This window comes from Naegleria gruberi, assembly GCF_000004985.1.
Source record: "Naegleria gruberi genomic scaffold NAEGRscaffold_16, whole genome shotgun sequence".
In the NCBI taxonomy this organism is placed as follows: Eukaryota; Heterolobosea; class Eutetramitea; order Acrasida; family Naegleriidae; genus Naegleria; species Naegleria gruberi.
The window spans coordinates 395,201-411,635 of NW_003163311.1; the positions used below are offsets into that span (position 1 = coordinate 395,201).

The 16,435-nt window shown below is 34.0% G+C and overlaps 5 protein-coding genes and 3 non-coding genes across 8 annotated transcripts in view; 3 read left to right on the plus strand and 5 right to left on the minus strand.

Annotated features, from left to right (window-relative positions):
* The window catches only part of NAEGRDRAFT_48081 (uncharacterized protein), a gene marked incomplete at both ends in the record, with an annotated part of 5,414 nt that extends 405 nt beyond the window's left edge, over positions 1-5,009 (minus strand). The window contains 2 exons of the mRNA XM_002678863.1: positions 203-4,825; positions 4,889-5,009. Coding sequence (XP_002678909.1) covers positions 203-4,825; positions 4,889-5,009 — 4,744 coding nt within the window. The remainder of the gene's footprint in view (positions 1-202; positions 4,826-4,888) is intronic.
* Positions 5,010-5,306: 297 nt separating this feature from the next.
* NAEGRDRAFT_t244 lies at positions 5,307-5,377 on the minus strand. The gene has a single exon. It is a non-coding gene; the product is annotated as a tRNA-Gly (tRNA).
* Positions 5,378-5,486: 109 nt separating this feature from the next.
* Positions 5,487-6,917, minus strand: NAEGRDRAFT_48082 (uncharacterized protein; the record flags this gene model as incomplete). Its single annotated transcript, XM_002678864.1, has 1 exon — positions 5,487-6,917. The coding sequence occupies one exon, from the start codon at positions 6,915-6,917 to the stop codon at positions 5,487-5,489; it is 1,431 nt and encodes a 476-aa protein (XP_002678910.1).
* Positions 6,918-7,117: 200 nt separating this feature from the next.
* Positions 7,118-9,089, minus strand: NAEGRDRAFT_83081 (uncharacterized protein; the record flags this gene model as incomplete). The annotated part of the gene is made up of 1 exon (XM_002678865.1): positions 7,118-9,089. The coding sequence occupies one exon, from the start codon at positions 9,087-9,089 to the stop codon at positions 7,164-7,166; it is 1,926 nt and encodes a 641-aa protein (XP_002678911.1). The 3' UTR covers positions 7,118-7,163.
* Positions 9,090-10,879: 1,790 nt separating this feature from the next.
* Positions 10,880-10,950, plus strand: NAEGRDRAFT_t235. The gene has a single exon. It is a non-coding gene; the product is annotated as a tRNA-Trp (tRNA).
* Positions 10,951-11,555: 605 nt separating this feature from the next.
* On the plus strand, positions 11,556-11,628 carry NAEGRDRAFT_t236. The gene has a single exon. It is a non-coding gene; the product is annotated as a tRNA-Ala (tRNA).
* Positions 11,629-11,889: 261 nt separating this feature from the next.
* On the minus strand, positions 11,890-14,211 carry NAEGRDRAFT_66032 (uncharacterized protein; the record flags this gene model as incomplete). Its single annotated transcript, XM_002678866.1, has 1 exon — positions 11,890-14,211. One exon carries the CDS (start codon positions 14,209-14,211, stop codon positions 11,890-11,892), a length of 2,322 nt encoding a protein of 773 aa, XP_002678912.1.
* Positions 14,212-15,160: 949 nt separating this feature from the next.
* On the plus strand, positions 15,161-16,435 carry NAEGRDRAFT_32522 (uncharacterized protein; the record flags this gene model as incomplete). Its single annotated transcript, XM_002678731.1, has 4 exons — positions 15,161-15,388; positions 15,505-15,654; positions 15,713-15,956; positions 16,035-16,435. The coding sequence occupies 4 exons, from the start codon at positions 15,161-15,163 to the stop codon at positions 16,433-16,435; spliced, it is 1,023 nt and encodes a 340-aa protein (XP_002678777.1).

The following is a 16,435-nucleotide window of genomic DNA, read 5'->3' on the forward strand; positions in this document are numbered from 1 at the left end:
AATTTCATGTGATCTTCTCCAACGAATCTAGATCTTAATAATAATTGTGAAATACTTTCCATCATTGAATTCATTTCAATTAATTGATTTCCAAGACAGGACATTTCCCTACATCCAGCATAAATCAAGTAACCATACAAGGAATTTAAAATGCTAGAACTTAAATTATCAACTCCTTGACCAGGTTGTAATTGAGAGTTACCATGTGCTAATTCTATAAGAGACTTGAATAGTTTAGATCCTCTTTCAAACATTTCTTGATCTATTTCGTCATAATTAGATAATAAAGAATCTAATCCATATATTTGACATATTAGATAAGTGTCAGATATCTTCATTTGATTATTTTGATTGGCTGTCAAAAAGTTGTTGAATAGTGACCTTTTAATTTCTTGTACCATTAAGAAATCATCAGTTGACAAACTACAGTCCCGCTTTGAATAACCTATTGGACATGAACATTTTTGTAATTTTTCACTGAATGTTCCTCCGTTCAAACAAACTTCTTGAATACTTCTTCTTCCAACTGACAATTTTGCAATCATTGCATCAATTGTTCGAGAAATAATTGCAGAATTGAAAATCATTCTACGTACATCGTCTTGTTGAAGCGAATTTTGAATTCCATTCCATTTTGTTGAATAAGTCTTAACAGCCCGCAAACTTGTGGCTATTGGAAGTTGAATTTGAATAATTTGATAGGTTGTAACTGATGCTTCGCTATCTTTATCAATAATTTTCGTAGATAATTGGAGTGGATTTAAAATTGGATAAGGTAACTTGGTTGTGAAACTGTTTCCTCCCCTAATGACCAAAGGAATTGAGGCACCTTTATCAATAAAGTAATGCGAAAACACCAAGGAATTTTCCTTATTTTGGCAACTAAGACAATTAAATGTAAAATCTGTTTCCATTGCAAAACCAGTGGTGGGTGAAATTAAGCAACTACATTGCTGAGGAGATTTTGAAATAGTGAATGAATAATCAAAGCGATTGGATAATCCAGTATCCAAATCAGTAACTTGTAAAGAAACTTGATTGGTAGTTCCTTCCTCTAAACCTCTTAACTCCATTATTAAAGAATTGGATTCCAATGAAGCCATTCTCTTCAAATAATCTAATGGAATTGAATTTCCATTCAGTAACCAATTTCTCTTAATATTAGTTAAATCAGAACCATCAGATTTTGTCACTGATAACTGCAGATTTAGCACCTCATTCACTGAGAGTTTTTGTCTATTTGGAATAACATTCAACAAGCTTATTAGTGGAGGAATATTATCATTTGATTTTGGATATGTTAATTGAACAGAACTTGAAACCAGTCTCATTCCTTTTGTAATTACAATGCTAATTAAATATGTTGAATCTTGTTTTGAAAAGTCGGATGCAGTTAACTCTAACAAGTTCGATTTCAATAATGCCAAATTAGAAAGTTGATTAGAAATTGTTGATCCACAATCACTCAAAGTTGTTAAACCTTGGCAAGTTAAAGTCCATATTTCATTTTCATTGCTTTGTTCAATATCTTGACTTTCAACAATAATTTTAGCTTGCTTTGATGAGATGTCATCGATGTACAAGTTGGAAAATAATTGCTCTGATCTTGTTTCAATAACCAATTGTATTGAACTAATGGAAAGAGGATTGCTTATTAAATAAGCAGTAACATTAAATGTGTATTGATAAATTCCCTTCTTTTGGAAATTTGGTATCACCAAATCGTTATTTGAATTAATGTAGTAATTCAATAAATCGCCACCACCACTTGGGTTCCATTCAACTTTAACAAGTTCGTTCGTGTTGGTCAAACATGAAGGAAGTGAAACTGACTTTTCAACAAATAATGGAACATCCATTGTTTTCACATTGATATAACCATCCTTATATCCAATAATAGATAAATTAGGAATACTGTCCAGTGTTATGGTGAATTTGAAATCTTGATAATCGCTCAAGCTATTGGTGAATGTACTTTCTACTTGTAATCTCACAATGTAATCTCCAATAGTCCTACTCTGATCCAAAGGTAGTGTGATGGATGAATTTGTTTGAGTATTTTGAATGAGAGAATTGACCAGCGTTTCGTTTGAAGGGGATTGAATAATTGACCACCTAAAATTCAATGGTCTTCTATCCGGTGAATAAGAAGATGATGCATCTATCTCAATAATTTCACAAGCATTGTACATTTTCCTTAGTGTTGAAATGATGGCTAGTGGTTTTACTGGATCAGAAGGAGTTTGAACTGTCCTTGTTACATATTGAGATGCATTTCTATTAAAATCAAATACTGAAGTGTAAAATCTGATAGAATCTTGGGATTTCAATGAGTAATTATCTCCAAATTCAATGACAAACACATTGTTCAGTTCTTTTGATTTCCAAAAACATTTAGGATTTTCACCAAATAGATTCAGGTCATTTTCATGAATTAATAATGAGCACTGAACGCTAAATGATTGATATTTAAAAGGACTTGTCAAATTTAACTCAACTCCTTTACAGTCATTTGTAATTCTCAAAGTTTCACTAAAACTAGTCGAACACAATTCACCATAATAGTTGATTTGGCAAGTGCTACAATTCTCCAATGTGAAATATCCATCAATACTATTTGAATAACAAACACAAGTACCATTGGCTGAACATTCACCGTGAGACGAACAATTCAAGGATGGCACACAAATTGGTGAAGTGGTGGAATTTAACGAGCTTTCATTCATAGTCAAGTTATTTGAACAATCTGATCCCTTCCATCCATTAAAACATGTACAGTTATCTAAAGAAAAACATTCTCCATTTCCCGAACAAACTAAACTATCATTTTGTGATTTTCCAAAACAAGAAACATTTTGGCTCTCACAAAATTTTCCATAATAGCCCCATTCACAAAAGCATTGATCATTTGTTGTACAATTTCCCCTTCCATTACAAACACTGGCATCATCATACATTGTTCCATTACATCTCGTAAAAGTTAATCTTCTAATCAATTGAGAGCTTCTATCTGAAAAAATCAAATCTCCATTAGACAAAAGATACAGTCCCCCTGTGTTGATATTAGCACTGGTTGATTCAATACCATCAGTATACAAAAAAATACCAGTCACAATTCCAGTACCTGCAACAGTGGAGATGACGCCTTTCGAATCAATCTTTCGAATTCTAGAGCTTCCGACATATAATGCTCCACTTTTTGAATCTAGTGCAATGTTTGTTGGTGCCTCTACTGCAGCACTTGTTGCAAGGATGTTGTCTCCATTGTAAGTTCTTTCCCCATTCCCTGCTATTGTTACAATGGTTCCATTTGTAAATACTTTTCGAACTCTATAGTTATTTTGGTCAGCTATGAAGAGTTCCCCATCCGAATTTAAAGCGATTCCATATGGAGTATCTAAATTAGCACATGTTGCCTGAATGCCATCCCCATTATAAGGTTTAAGTCCAGTTCCTGCATATGTGATAATGGTACCATTTGTCAAGATTTTACGAATTCTGTGGTGACCACTGTCAGATATATAAATTTCACCAGTTGGAGAAAGAATAATCTCAGAAGGAGCAATTAATGAAGCTTTTGTTGCTAATTCTCCATCTCCTAGAATGGTTGTTTGAGTTCCAGCAATTGTTGAAATTATTTTTGAAGGTGTAATTTTTCTAATTCTATTGTTCTTGGTATCTGCAAAGTATAAGTCGCCAGTTTTAGGATCCACAGTTACTCCACTAGGATTATTTAACTTGGCTGTTGTTGCCACTACATTTTCTCCAAAGAAATTTGCTTCTCCAGTTCCAGAAACTAGTTCAATTTCACCATCACTTGTAATTTTACTAAGTCTTTGATTAGTAGAATCTGCAAAGTAAATATCACCAGTGGTGGGGTCAAGGGAAATTCCTCGAGGAGATGGGGTTCTAGAACCAAGTGCCAATCCAGCATCAGAACAATAAACCTTGTCATCATTCCCTGAAAATGTTGAGATTATGTTTTGTTGGGAAACCTGACGAATTCGATTATTGTTAGTGTCAGCTATGTAAAGAACACCACTGGCAGTGATTGCCAAACCTCTTGGTCCAGAAAGCCTAGCCCTTTTGGCGTCTGCTTTATCTCCAAAAAAACCACTTACTCCAGTTCCAGCAAATGTTGTAATTATTCCATTGGTTGAAAGCTTTCTTATCTTGTTATTGTTTGTGTCAGAAATGTAAACATCACCAGTTGAAGATATAGCAATACCACTTGGACCACTCAGTTTGGCACTTGTTCCTTCCGCATTATCTGAATCAGAACCTATTGTTCCATTACCAGCAACTGTTGTTATGGTGTTGTTAGCAATTTTACGAATTCTATTATTTCCATAATCTGCAATATAAATAGCACCATCAGAACCAATTTTAACATCATATGGGTTGTTGAGTTGTGCTGTAGTTTGTGGAATGTTATCACCATTATATCCTCCAGTTTTAGTCCCAGCAATTGTGATGACAGTTCCATCTTTCAGAATTTTCCGAATCCTATGATTTTTCGAGTCAGCAAAGTAAACTTCATCATTGGAATCAACAGTGATTCCTCTTGGTGAATTGGCACTTGCAACAATTCTAAATGTACCATTGGTCAGAATTTTACAAATTCTATTACGGTCAGTATCTGATATATAAACTTGTTCCATAGAATCCACAGCAACACCATAAGGATTGATCATCATTGTTTTTGGATCTACGTTTTTATCATAGCCCCATCTTCTTCCAAGAACAGTAAGGATGGTACCATTTGTATAAATCCTTCGGATCCTATAACTTTCAGTATCAGCAATAAATAAATCACCATTTGGCCCTATGGAAATATAAGAAGGAGAAGTAAGGATGGCATACTTTTTATCATCACCATCACAATCACCTCCGCCGGCCAGTGTTGTGAGTAAGCCGATAGAACCAGCTGCCTCAACAACCAAGCATAACAGAAGAACCATCAAAAAGTAGTAGTTTAAGCTGGCAGTGAATGTTCTCTTGTTCATCATTTTTTTTGTTCAAGATTAAGGATTTCAAACAGATACTGAAAAGCGGGTTCATGGGAACTTGGGTTTTTAAATTTAAACAAAAATTAATTCAAAGATTTGATAATTATCTCAATCCATGATTGGTGATTTATGCTTAATTTTGAGGTTAAAATTTGCTAGTTGAAAGGAGGTGAATATCTCGATGAATACTCTTCTATTTTGAGAGAAAATAGAGAATATTGTGTCAATACATGTCTTCTAAGTGATAGAAAAATAGTTAAAATTACTTTAACAATGAAGGAATGAAAAGATAATTCATGCGTCGACCGGGAATTGAACCCGGGTCACGGCGATGGCAACGCCGTATTCTACCACTAAACCATCGACGCTTCACATTCATCATGAACCTGATCTAGCACTGCAAAATCTGGAGAGCTCTTTTCCCTCTCCCATTTGTAAAATCTGTCAAAGAATGCTTGTTAAGAAATAAACATGTCTTTAATCCAATTCCTCTAAACCATCTATAGTTGTTTTGTAAATGACTGGCAAATTCACTCCCAAGGAATAGCTATCTTCAATCATCTTTAATTGTTCTTCTCTAGAGAGAGTTCTATCGTACTTTGTCATTTTAATTTGTTTTTTAATATCTTTCACCAGAGCATTCACCACAATATTACAATCATCATCGACATGCATTGTAATTGAAACTTTAACTTTTGAGTCATTCTCTAAATTTTGAAAAGAAATCTGTCCAAGCCAAATATTATCAATTACATTCTGATACATTCCCTCGAAAAAGTTAAGATCTATGGAGCCATTCACTACAGTCCTTGTCAATTCTGCTTCCTTTGAAGTAGCATACCATGTGTTACGTGGAATTATTTCCAACATTTTCCCAGAGTCATTATCTACTCCAATAGATAAGGGGAGTACATAACTAACTAGACAATTGTCAAGTCTTGGTTTGTGTAGATATTCTGCTTGTTGGGCTATTCCTCTAACAATAATTTCATCAGGTTCTGAGCTGGTTAGAATGTTGATATCACTGTTAAATAATTGTCTTACTCTTTCATTCAAATAATTGGAGTTAAATGAGCCTCCGCATAAAATTACGTTTTCTATTGAACGACATTTCATCTTTTCCATAATATTTGGAATTTGTGATAGTTTTTCTTCATAAATTTGATTCAATTCATCTCTATTAACATTTACAGTTTCATATCCAATTGAAACACTCATACTTTCCAAACTTCCTTGAGAAAGTAGCTCTTTAACTCTCTCACATTTGTAAAATAATCTCTTTGCATCATAATCCAATATCTGATTGCTCAACTTTTTCAAACAAAAATTGACCAATTCCATGGTTATTGCACAACCACCGAGTAATGAATCTCCATAAGTTTCCACTAATTCAAATATTGAATCTTCCTCCACAATTTTTGTAATTTTCAATTCACTTCCCCAATCGATAACCAAAATATTTCCTTTGGCTTTTCTGTGAAAATTCAAACAAGCAGCCACTGGTTCCTGAATTGTTCGTTGAACTGAAATACCAGCCATTCTAAATGGATCTTTCCAATATTCTCTCCTATTCAAAAGTACAGTTGATTGACCGACTACAGCCTTCACAATCTTATTTTGCATTTCATTTTGAGCAATTTGAATACCATGTTTGATAAATTGACTCATTAAATTCATTATTGAATTCGGATCAGTCAAATGATCAACAGTATTAAACTTTTCCTTGAATCGATCCATAATTGTCCATCGCATATTCTCTTGATCATCAAAATTTGATTTTCCGAAAATTGTTTTTCCATCATTCATTTCTGTGCAAATATTCGTATGAAGTGAAGATTTACATTCATCACTCTCATCAGTGTTTGATAATTTAATTAGATGAGAACCAGAATTATCAATATAAGCCATTTTCATAGAGTATTCACCAAAATCGATGGCAAATCCTCCATTATATTCTCTCCATTCGAATGGATTCATTTTTTTTGCCTTTTCCAAAGTAACATCAATAATTTTGTAAAGTTGGTTACGGTTTACAGATTCCGAAACTTCCAGAGTTGCCAACTCTACCTAATTTTTCAACGTTGTACACAGAAACAGACCAATAAATTATAATAAATTAGTTTTGTTTTATTTGATTAATACTGATTAATCCATTTAGAACAACATGTTAAAAGCAATGATCAACACTGAGCACAAAACAACCAAGAGAGTTGAAGCTGGTGAAGCAGTGGATGGAGCAGCAGAGTATCTACCACCTTGAACAATCATGATAGCCTTTTGACCTCTGTTGGAGAAGTTGTTATTTCTGGTACACATGTAGTAGAATTTACCAGAAGCCCACATTTGAACCAAACCACCATCAAAGTATGGACCGTATGGAGTATTGGCCAATTTACCACAATTGTTATCATCTAATTCAGCATTGGCAGTATTTTGATTATTCTTGGCCAACAAGGCAGTCTTTGATGGACAACTGGTAACATTGTCAGCAATGTTTTGACCAAGGAAAGCAAGTTTGTGGACGAGATCAGTATCAATGGTACCATCTTCTTTCAAGAACATGGTAATACCAGAGAATTTACGTGGAGTATTCAAACCAGCAACATCCATTTGGACAATGTTGGAACGATCAGCTCTGTAACCATTTTGAGCTGGATCCTTTGGACCACCTTCAGCATTGTTTGGAGTTCTGTTTGGATTATAGTCAGAACCAGTCCATTGAACGTGGATTCTATGGCTGTTATCAACAGTCAAAGTGTTTGGAACAAAGTCATATTCGACAGATGGGAAAACGTTGACAATGTTACCTCTCTTACCACGAACGTTAAGATTGTGAATAGTAACCCACTTTGGAACAGTTGATGGACGTTCTCTAATTTCAAAGACATAGGATCTATCTTCAAAGGTTCTACCATATTGGTTAGTGTTAACAGCCAAATGGAGTTCAGATTGATAACCAAAGGTTTCCCATGGATCTTGTCTAATTGGAGTAGCAGATGTCTTATCATTAACTCTATAGTTATACTTATAATCCATAAAGAATGGAGTTTCAGTAGTAGTAATGTTATATCTCATTCTCAAGACACAATTTTCGTGGTGAGTCTTCTTAGCAACACTATCATATGGCATCTTTTCAATGAATGGCAAAGTCCACTTATAAGTAGCATGTTGACCATCAACAGAGTTACCCAAATAATTGTCACGAGCAGCAATCAATGTTGAAGATAAACATTCTGGTGCATCAACACCCCAAGCAGGAACTTCAACCCAAACATTGGTCTTATCCTTATCAGTACAATCACGAATATTATTGTATTGCAAATAATTCTTCTTACCAGCATCCCAACATTCACCACGTGGAGCAACATTTTGGGAGTTTTCTTGATACCATTGACACATTGAAGTATTTGAAGTATAGACAGCAATATCAACCCATGGAGATGTATGCCAATATGGATAATAATCACGTTCTTCAGTACATTCGAAACCAAATCTTTCAGCACCATTGTTTTGTCTGGTAGAGGTGGCTTGAGAACCCAAATTTCTATCAGCAATATACAAGCCAGAATTTCTCAATCTCTTGCTACACTTGAAGTAATTTTGGAATTGTTCGTGTGCACCGTATCTCAAGTCATTTTGTGTGGCTTCACTGATAGTATCAGTTGCGTCGTCGTTTGCGTCGGTTGGAATACCATCACGAACAGCATAATAATCGCCATAGTCTGCGTCAGTACCAACAACTGTATCGTTACACATGTATTGAATAACCATCTCACAATAATTGTTATGTTCACCGCAAGAGTGTTGTGAGGTCCATTCCAAATACAATTCAGAGCCTTCATAATAGTACATCTTTGGAGTCTTGACTGCCTTGCCACCAACCTTTCTTGGGCAAGCATAACCACCTGCAGCGTTATCTTGAGAGTCGAATAAACGGTTAGCATTACGACGATTGGCATCACGTTCACAATTTCTATTAATTGAACCACGTGGGTTGTGCATGTACAAGTCACACAAGGCAACGTTGGCCATTAAAATGGCACACAATACAACCAAAGTAACTGTGGTTGTGTATTTCATTGTTGAAAGTTTTTTTTTGTGGATGATGATTTGTTGGTGGGTCATTTTCAGAGGCTAAATTGACAGCTGGCAGGTGGACTTGTAGATCTCTCAAGCGAAGACGTTTTAAACAACATGCGTGTGATGGAAACTCTTTGTAACTTGTCTTTTAAAAATAGTGATGTTTGATATTGTGTAATTATTGATTGGACGCTTAATCTCCAACTATGAGGGTTGAGAATCATTGATTTGATGATTGGGATAAATCGGGTAGGCACTATTTGATTCTATTTGATGGATTGGTGAAGAATCAAGTATTGGATTGTATTAGAATTTCATCTACAGTTATTCAATTTGATCCTAAAAGGCCTTTTCACTTTTAGCCTTTTCATATTGTTTGTTATTGTTTGATATTGAATAGTTACTACAAAGATGTCGAATGTGTATAGTGCGAGTATAAGTAAGCATGATGCAACATTGGTTTGTACATTCAAGATGAGTTGACTTGGGTTGTTTTGACTGTTTGAACTGGTTCTCTAAATATTTGATAGATGGTCTGTGTGTTTCAATTGGTTCGAAGAGTTTCTAGTGGGTGATGAACAACTTGTTATTATTAAAACAAGATTCACCATTTTGGAGAGATGTGGAAAGGGAGTTTGCAAATCGAGATCTACTTTGTTAAATTGGGAAAATTGAAACTGTAGATGGTGCTGTACCATCATCAATGAAATATATTTGCTTGAGCTGTAGATTTGCATGTTTAGAGTTGTAAAGTGTTACAGTAGTTGGTCCAACTAGGATGTGTTTCAGTAAGAACGTTCACAGTCATCAGACTCGCGGTTTTTTCCTTTCAAGAAAATGTTCTACAGCGCTTCCTTCGTAAATGTTATTTAAGGAGTGTGCTTCAAGGAGAGGTTCTTTCAACACTGCTTCGAATGTTGTAACACACTACAGTGAAGCATGATACAATGTATTTTCCAAGTGAAATGAACTTTGTAATAAGGTAATTGGGTGATATCCTTCAAGAATTGTGAAATGGATAAGAAGAATGTAACCCCATTAACCTTTGTCAATTAGGTAACAAATTGGAATAAGATGATGATAACGTATTTGCAAGGAGATTCGCTTCTTTCTGGTTAAAAAGAGGATAGTGATGACATTAGTAACGTTTCATTCTTTTTTGTTGGGTTGCTCTTGGTGGTTGGCTGAAAGCAAGCTCATAACTCATCAAAAAATACTACAAAACTCAAAAGATTTGTTCTCTATCGTAAATTTGAAGACCAGGAATGTCTCTCTGAATAATTATTTTAACCCCTGGTATCAAACTAAATATTAAATTTGATGAAGGAGGAGCATCAGGAGGAACAAGTAATGAATCACCTTGATGGAAACATTTTAAATTGGTTTGGGTGGTTCTGGGATGTGAAAATCATGTGAGTGGCTGGTGATGAAGAGTTGCTTATTGTGATGTGGAAATTTCTCAGTAATAGTGAAGCTCACATATTAAGGCATTTTTTGTGCTTTATTATATTTTATAATATACCGGAAAACATTCATGTTCTGTCAGAAATGAAAAGTTTTAGATCCTCGTATTGAATTGAATTGGGATTGATAACATAATCCAATATTAACATAAAGGAATATCAAATCAAATTGAGAAAATGAAAAAGTATCAACATGATTTTTTTATTATTTGATAATGAAAAAATGTGTCATGTTCTCATTATCACCTATTTTAAGCTTTACTATTAAATCAATTTGATGAAATTACATTGTTTGTTGCGCAGTGAATTGTGAAAACATTATCAACAGGGGCGGTGGTGTAATGGTAACATCGCAGCCTCCAAAGCTGTGGCCGGGGGTTCGATTCCCCCTCGCCCCCTGTGATTTTAAATTTAGTGGCTTTCTATTTATTTAAGGCTTTTAACATAAAACTGGAATAGTTCAATATCTCAAGTTGGCATGTTTTATTATTGAGGCAGTTATCTTAATAATAATTTTCTCTAACAAATGAGTATTTTGTGCCGTATTTTGAAAGCACGTCTGGCCTTTCTTGAGGAAGATTTTTTTACTCTTTCTGACCTTTCTTCCGAACTTTCTACCCTTTCTGACAGCTCTCTTCAAAGCTCTTCTCTTCTTCAAGGATTTCTTAGCCTTCTAGCTTTTCTGACCTTTCTTCTAGCAACACATCTTGCAGATCTTCAAGCCTTTCTAGCGTTCTTGGCAGCTCTTCTAGCAGGACGTCTGGCCTTCTTGATCTTCTTAACGACCTTCTTCAATGTTCCTCTTCATTGTCTTCTCTTCTTAAAACATTTAGGCACATCGCCTCCATTTTCTGAGCTTTCTTTGTTGTTTCTTTGCTTTACAATCATTCTTTCTGGCCTTCTTTAACAATCTCTTAACTTGTCTTCAAGAGTTTTCAAAACCTTGAAATAGCTGTTTGTTAAACCCTTGTTAAAAACAATGTTTTGAGAAAATTGATTATAAGGGGTTATAGCTCAGTTGGTAGAGCGTCTGCTTTGCATGCAGAAGGTCTAGGGTTCGATTCCCTATGACTCCATTTTTGGTGTTGTTGAAGATTATTCTTAACAATGTAAATCTGAGTTTTTAAAATGTCTTATATCTTTGTTGGCCGAAGGAATTGCTTTATTCCTAAATTCAATATTCTTTAGAAGTGGACTTTAAATAATATGAAAACAATTTACTAAGTAAAACTTTGATTGATGAATAATTGGACACATTCCAATACTCTTCTTCACTCTATGTTTGATGTGAGTCTTTGTTGTTTAAGAAGAAAGCAAATTAGTAGTATAAACATGGTTTACTTGTTTTTATTTTGTGGTCTTGGAAGAGATTGTTTCAAATTGTCAATACGTAAATATGGACATCTGAAGAAAACCAACTTCTTTTCACCAACCATGATTGGAATGACAAGATAAGGTTTAGCAGAACTAGTAAGAAACTTGTCAATTACATCTAAAAAGTCATGAGTTAAATTGTAACAATCAGAGACTTTGAGATTGATGATATTTGACAGTGGTGTTCCCTTTCTTTCTGGGCTCGTTAACATGCTCAATAAACCATTATCCGAAAGTTTGGTTCCTGAAAAGTCAATTTCTGTTAAACATGGAAGTGAAGAAGGTTCAAATAATTGCTTACTAATCAAATAGTCTGGATCGCATTTGTTACAACTGTTGAGTTCCAATATTCTCAAGTATTTTGTCTGTCTCAAAATACTTTCGATTGCAATGTGAGTCACATCAAAGCAGAGTGCAAGCTTGAAATCTTGCAAATTTGTCAACTTTCTCAAATGGACCAATTTGAAAAATGCATTATTTGATAACTGTCTACAATATCTCAAATCCAAATAAATTAATTTGGAACTGGCAAGGGATGAAATAGTTTCATCTTGAACCTCATTACATCCCATCAAACCTATGCTCTCCAAATTTGGAGCATTTGCGATTATAAATCTTATACTCTTATCACTTAACAAGTTTGCTCCATCAGCTTTGAAAACTTTCAGCTTTGGGAATACCAAATTTGCATTTTCATCATTTGGTAAAATATTTACAAGAGATTTACAGTCGCTAATATCTAAATAGGTTAAAGTTTTTCTCAAATTGAGGAGAGTATCACCAATTACAGAGTTGTTTCTACCAACAACTGATAAACCTTTCATCTTGAGTGTAGAAAGATTTGAAAGCTTGGACAACTTGGAAAGTTGAGCATCTGAAATAGAAATGCGAGAAATGTCCAATTCACAAATACTAGACCATGAGTGAGTCCAAGTATCAAGAAAGACTAAATTTGTTGTACTGTCTGTGAGTGTCAACTTTTTAACATGTTGCAATTTTGGTAAATTCTCAACGAGCCTCGATTCAAATGCATCAGAATTGGCTTGATATAAATTACTAATGTCAAGAGAGGTGACATTTGGGAATAAATGTACTATTGTTGGAAGATCATTGACTGAACCAGAAACGTTCACATCTAAAATGTTTGAAAACTTCTTTTGCCCAACAAAGCCCAAAAAGTGATGAACTTCTATTGTTTCTAATTGTGTCAAATTCAAACCGTCATAGATTTGATTAGATTGTTGTGTAACAATCAATTTGAGTTCTTTCAATTTCCCAAAGTTATTGTACATTTTACAAATAGAGTCTGTCTTCTCCTGTGTTGTATATTTAATGGAAAGGTTGGTAATATTTGGGAATAGATCATTTAAAATTGAGAGTAAATTACTTGTAACAACTGGAGTTTCCAAATGTAAACGTCTAAGATTTGGAAATGAAATATCTCTAATACTACTCAACTCTGATTCACTCGAGTCATAAAGACTCAAAGATCTTAAAAAGGAAGATGTCGATTGAATTTCTCTCAAACATCTTCTTCTCAAATCAGTATGTGCATCTCCATATACAGATATTGATGAAAGTATTGGAAATTTCCTAACAAATTCCAACACATCCCCAGGTGTTGCAAATCTGAGCATACTCTTTGTAAAGTTCAATTGTAAACTCATTTCACTTTCAATAATAAATGAATTCCATTTCTGTGAAGCAACTCTAATAAATCTAAATCTCTCACTAAAATCCAAGAATGAGAAAATATCCTTCAACAAATCCTGTGGAATCATTGAAAGAATTGGTTTATCATTCACCAACACAACTTGTTCAATATTTTCTTCATACTGAACATTTTCCAATACTTGAAATTGACTCAAATTATTCAATTGGTTTGAATTAAACCTTGGAGAGAGTGGTGTATTACTTGCATTGGCCGTGCTATGAATACTTGAAGATGAAATTGATGGAGAAAGAATGGTTGGTGAGAGATCTCCTCCATTATTATTATTATTATAATAAGAAGTATTATTGTTGCTACCATTCTGTTGTTGTTGCTGATAGAAATGTTCCATCATTGGACTGTTACCATTGTGAGAACTGATATGACTTGGTGATTGATCGCCACTACCACTAATGAAATCATTATTAACTGATGATGGAGGTGAATTGTTATTGCTGCTGCTGTTGGTTGCTGTGGTTGTGGTGTTCATCATGATGCGAGAATTGTTGGGATGATCTTCAGAGTTGGTGGCAGAAACTCCACGAAAAATCAGGGAGGATAATTTGGATAACATATGATTACTAGAAGAATAGAATAAATATTTTAGATGATTGTTGATAATAAGATACACAAAACGCGTGTTATTGTTGTAGGTTATGATGATTAGAAGTTTGTATTTTAAAAACTTCTTTTTAGAAACTAGCAGAAAGGCCTTGTAGAATTCTATTAGAAACTATAATGAAAATTCTATTACGCTGATGATGATGATATTATTCTTTATTCTACAATACGAAACCTTTCGATAAGAGAGAGCGAATGAACCTCTCAAAGGATGACTAACTTTTTTTTGTTGTGAATTTCATTTCGTGAATAACCACGGATGACAAGTCATCGAAGCTGTTTGATGGACCAATGACATGTTCAAAGCCGAAAGTCAAAAGAAACAACTATCAGTACTCATTGAAAAGATTCGAATGGTATTCATGTTTTCAATATAATGTTTCGAATACTAAAGTTATAATATTTTAGCATGCACATGTATCATTAAAAAGTGATAAAAAGGTAACAAGTTACATTTTATCAATAATTTCCGATAAAGAAGGAGAGATTTAAATTGGGTCACACCCTTCCAATCTTTGAGCGTTACCAAATAGATGAAAAATCAACAATTTGAGGAAAGGTTTGGTTATGAAAATTGAACTCTCAATTTTTTACAAGTGATTGGAATGGATAGGGAATGGGCATCCAAGTATTCCAATACATGTTTTTTCAATAATTATATGAACAAGTTGCGAGAAAAATTATAGATTCCTAAACCGTGAGTGGTTAAATTTGCAATGATCTATTAAAATTTACTTTATTCAATTCAAAATCTTTCAAAAATCAACAATTTCTCTTTAAAATTCAGTTTTTAGCATGGAATATTTAAATATTTTTTTTAAAAAATGAATGAACACAATGCCAACAATTCCGATGCTTCTGGAAAATCATCAACAACAATAACAACTCCTCAAGTCGTTCAGATGATTAGCAGCGATGGTTTGGGAGGTAGTATTAAATCTATTCAAACTATTAATAATTCAGTAGAAGCAACAACAAATGGAGGGGAACATCATCCCGATATTGAAACTCATTGGAATAAATTGGATAAGACCAAGTATTATTCTATTGGAGTGGTTGCTTCCTATGGTTTACGTTCAATATTCTTTCCTATTAGTTTAATTGGAGCCCATCAAGTTGCAAATTTGCATGTAATGTATTATTATTCGGAATTAAAATACTTAATATATGCTTAATATTAATTATAATATAATATATAACATAATAATTTTGGTTGGAATTTAATGATATTGACAATATTAAACAGGCTCATGAATCCATGTCAACAGTTGCCAAGAGAATTTATTCACAACAGGGAATAAGAGGATTTTATAGAGGGTATTTTACAGCTGCCTCTGGTAAATGTATGGTGCAATTCACATACTTGAGCTCATTGGAGTTAATCAATCAATATTTGGTTTCAAAGAGGAATGATGAGGGAATTTTCGGACATTTAACAACCTTCCAAAGACAAGCTGTTGGTATGTTTCATTCTTCTTTATTATTGTGAACTGTTGATAGCTGGATTATTGGCTGAGATGCTTTCAAACTTTATTGTGGTTCCTTTTGATGTGGTCTCACAAAGAATGATGATTTCAAATGTGACCCATCCAAATGAACATGTGAAATTATCGAGTGTTATCAAGGAAGTTTGGAGAATGGAAGGATTAAGAGGATTTTACAGAGGAATGCTTACTACATTAGCAACATATGGACCAGGTAAGATTCAACAGCCTTTATTTTTCTAATATGAATGAATAATATTCGTGACAATTTAAATCTATGTGTATTTTACAGAGAGTGCATTTTGTTGGGGAACTTTTAGTGCTCTCAGAGAAAACATGTCAGATAAATTGGCTCCACAATTTAAGAGAGATTTTGATTTGATGGTTGTGACTTCTGTAATCTCTGGAGCTTGTACTGGATTTTTATCAGCATTAATTTTCCATCCATGGGATATTATAAGATTGAGAATTCAAACAGGCATTTCCTCTTCAGAGAGCGATAGTTTGAACCAACACAAATTTGGAACCTCTTCTGTGAGGCAAGTTGTGGTTGATTTGTTAAAAAGAGAAGGTTGGAGAGGATTTACTAAGGGAATATTCTCCAAGGTAATGTACAACTCTGGAACATGTTCGTTAGCAATGACAGTTTACTCAGTTTTGAAATGGACGTCTCGTAAACAGGAGAGTGATTAA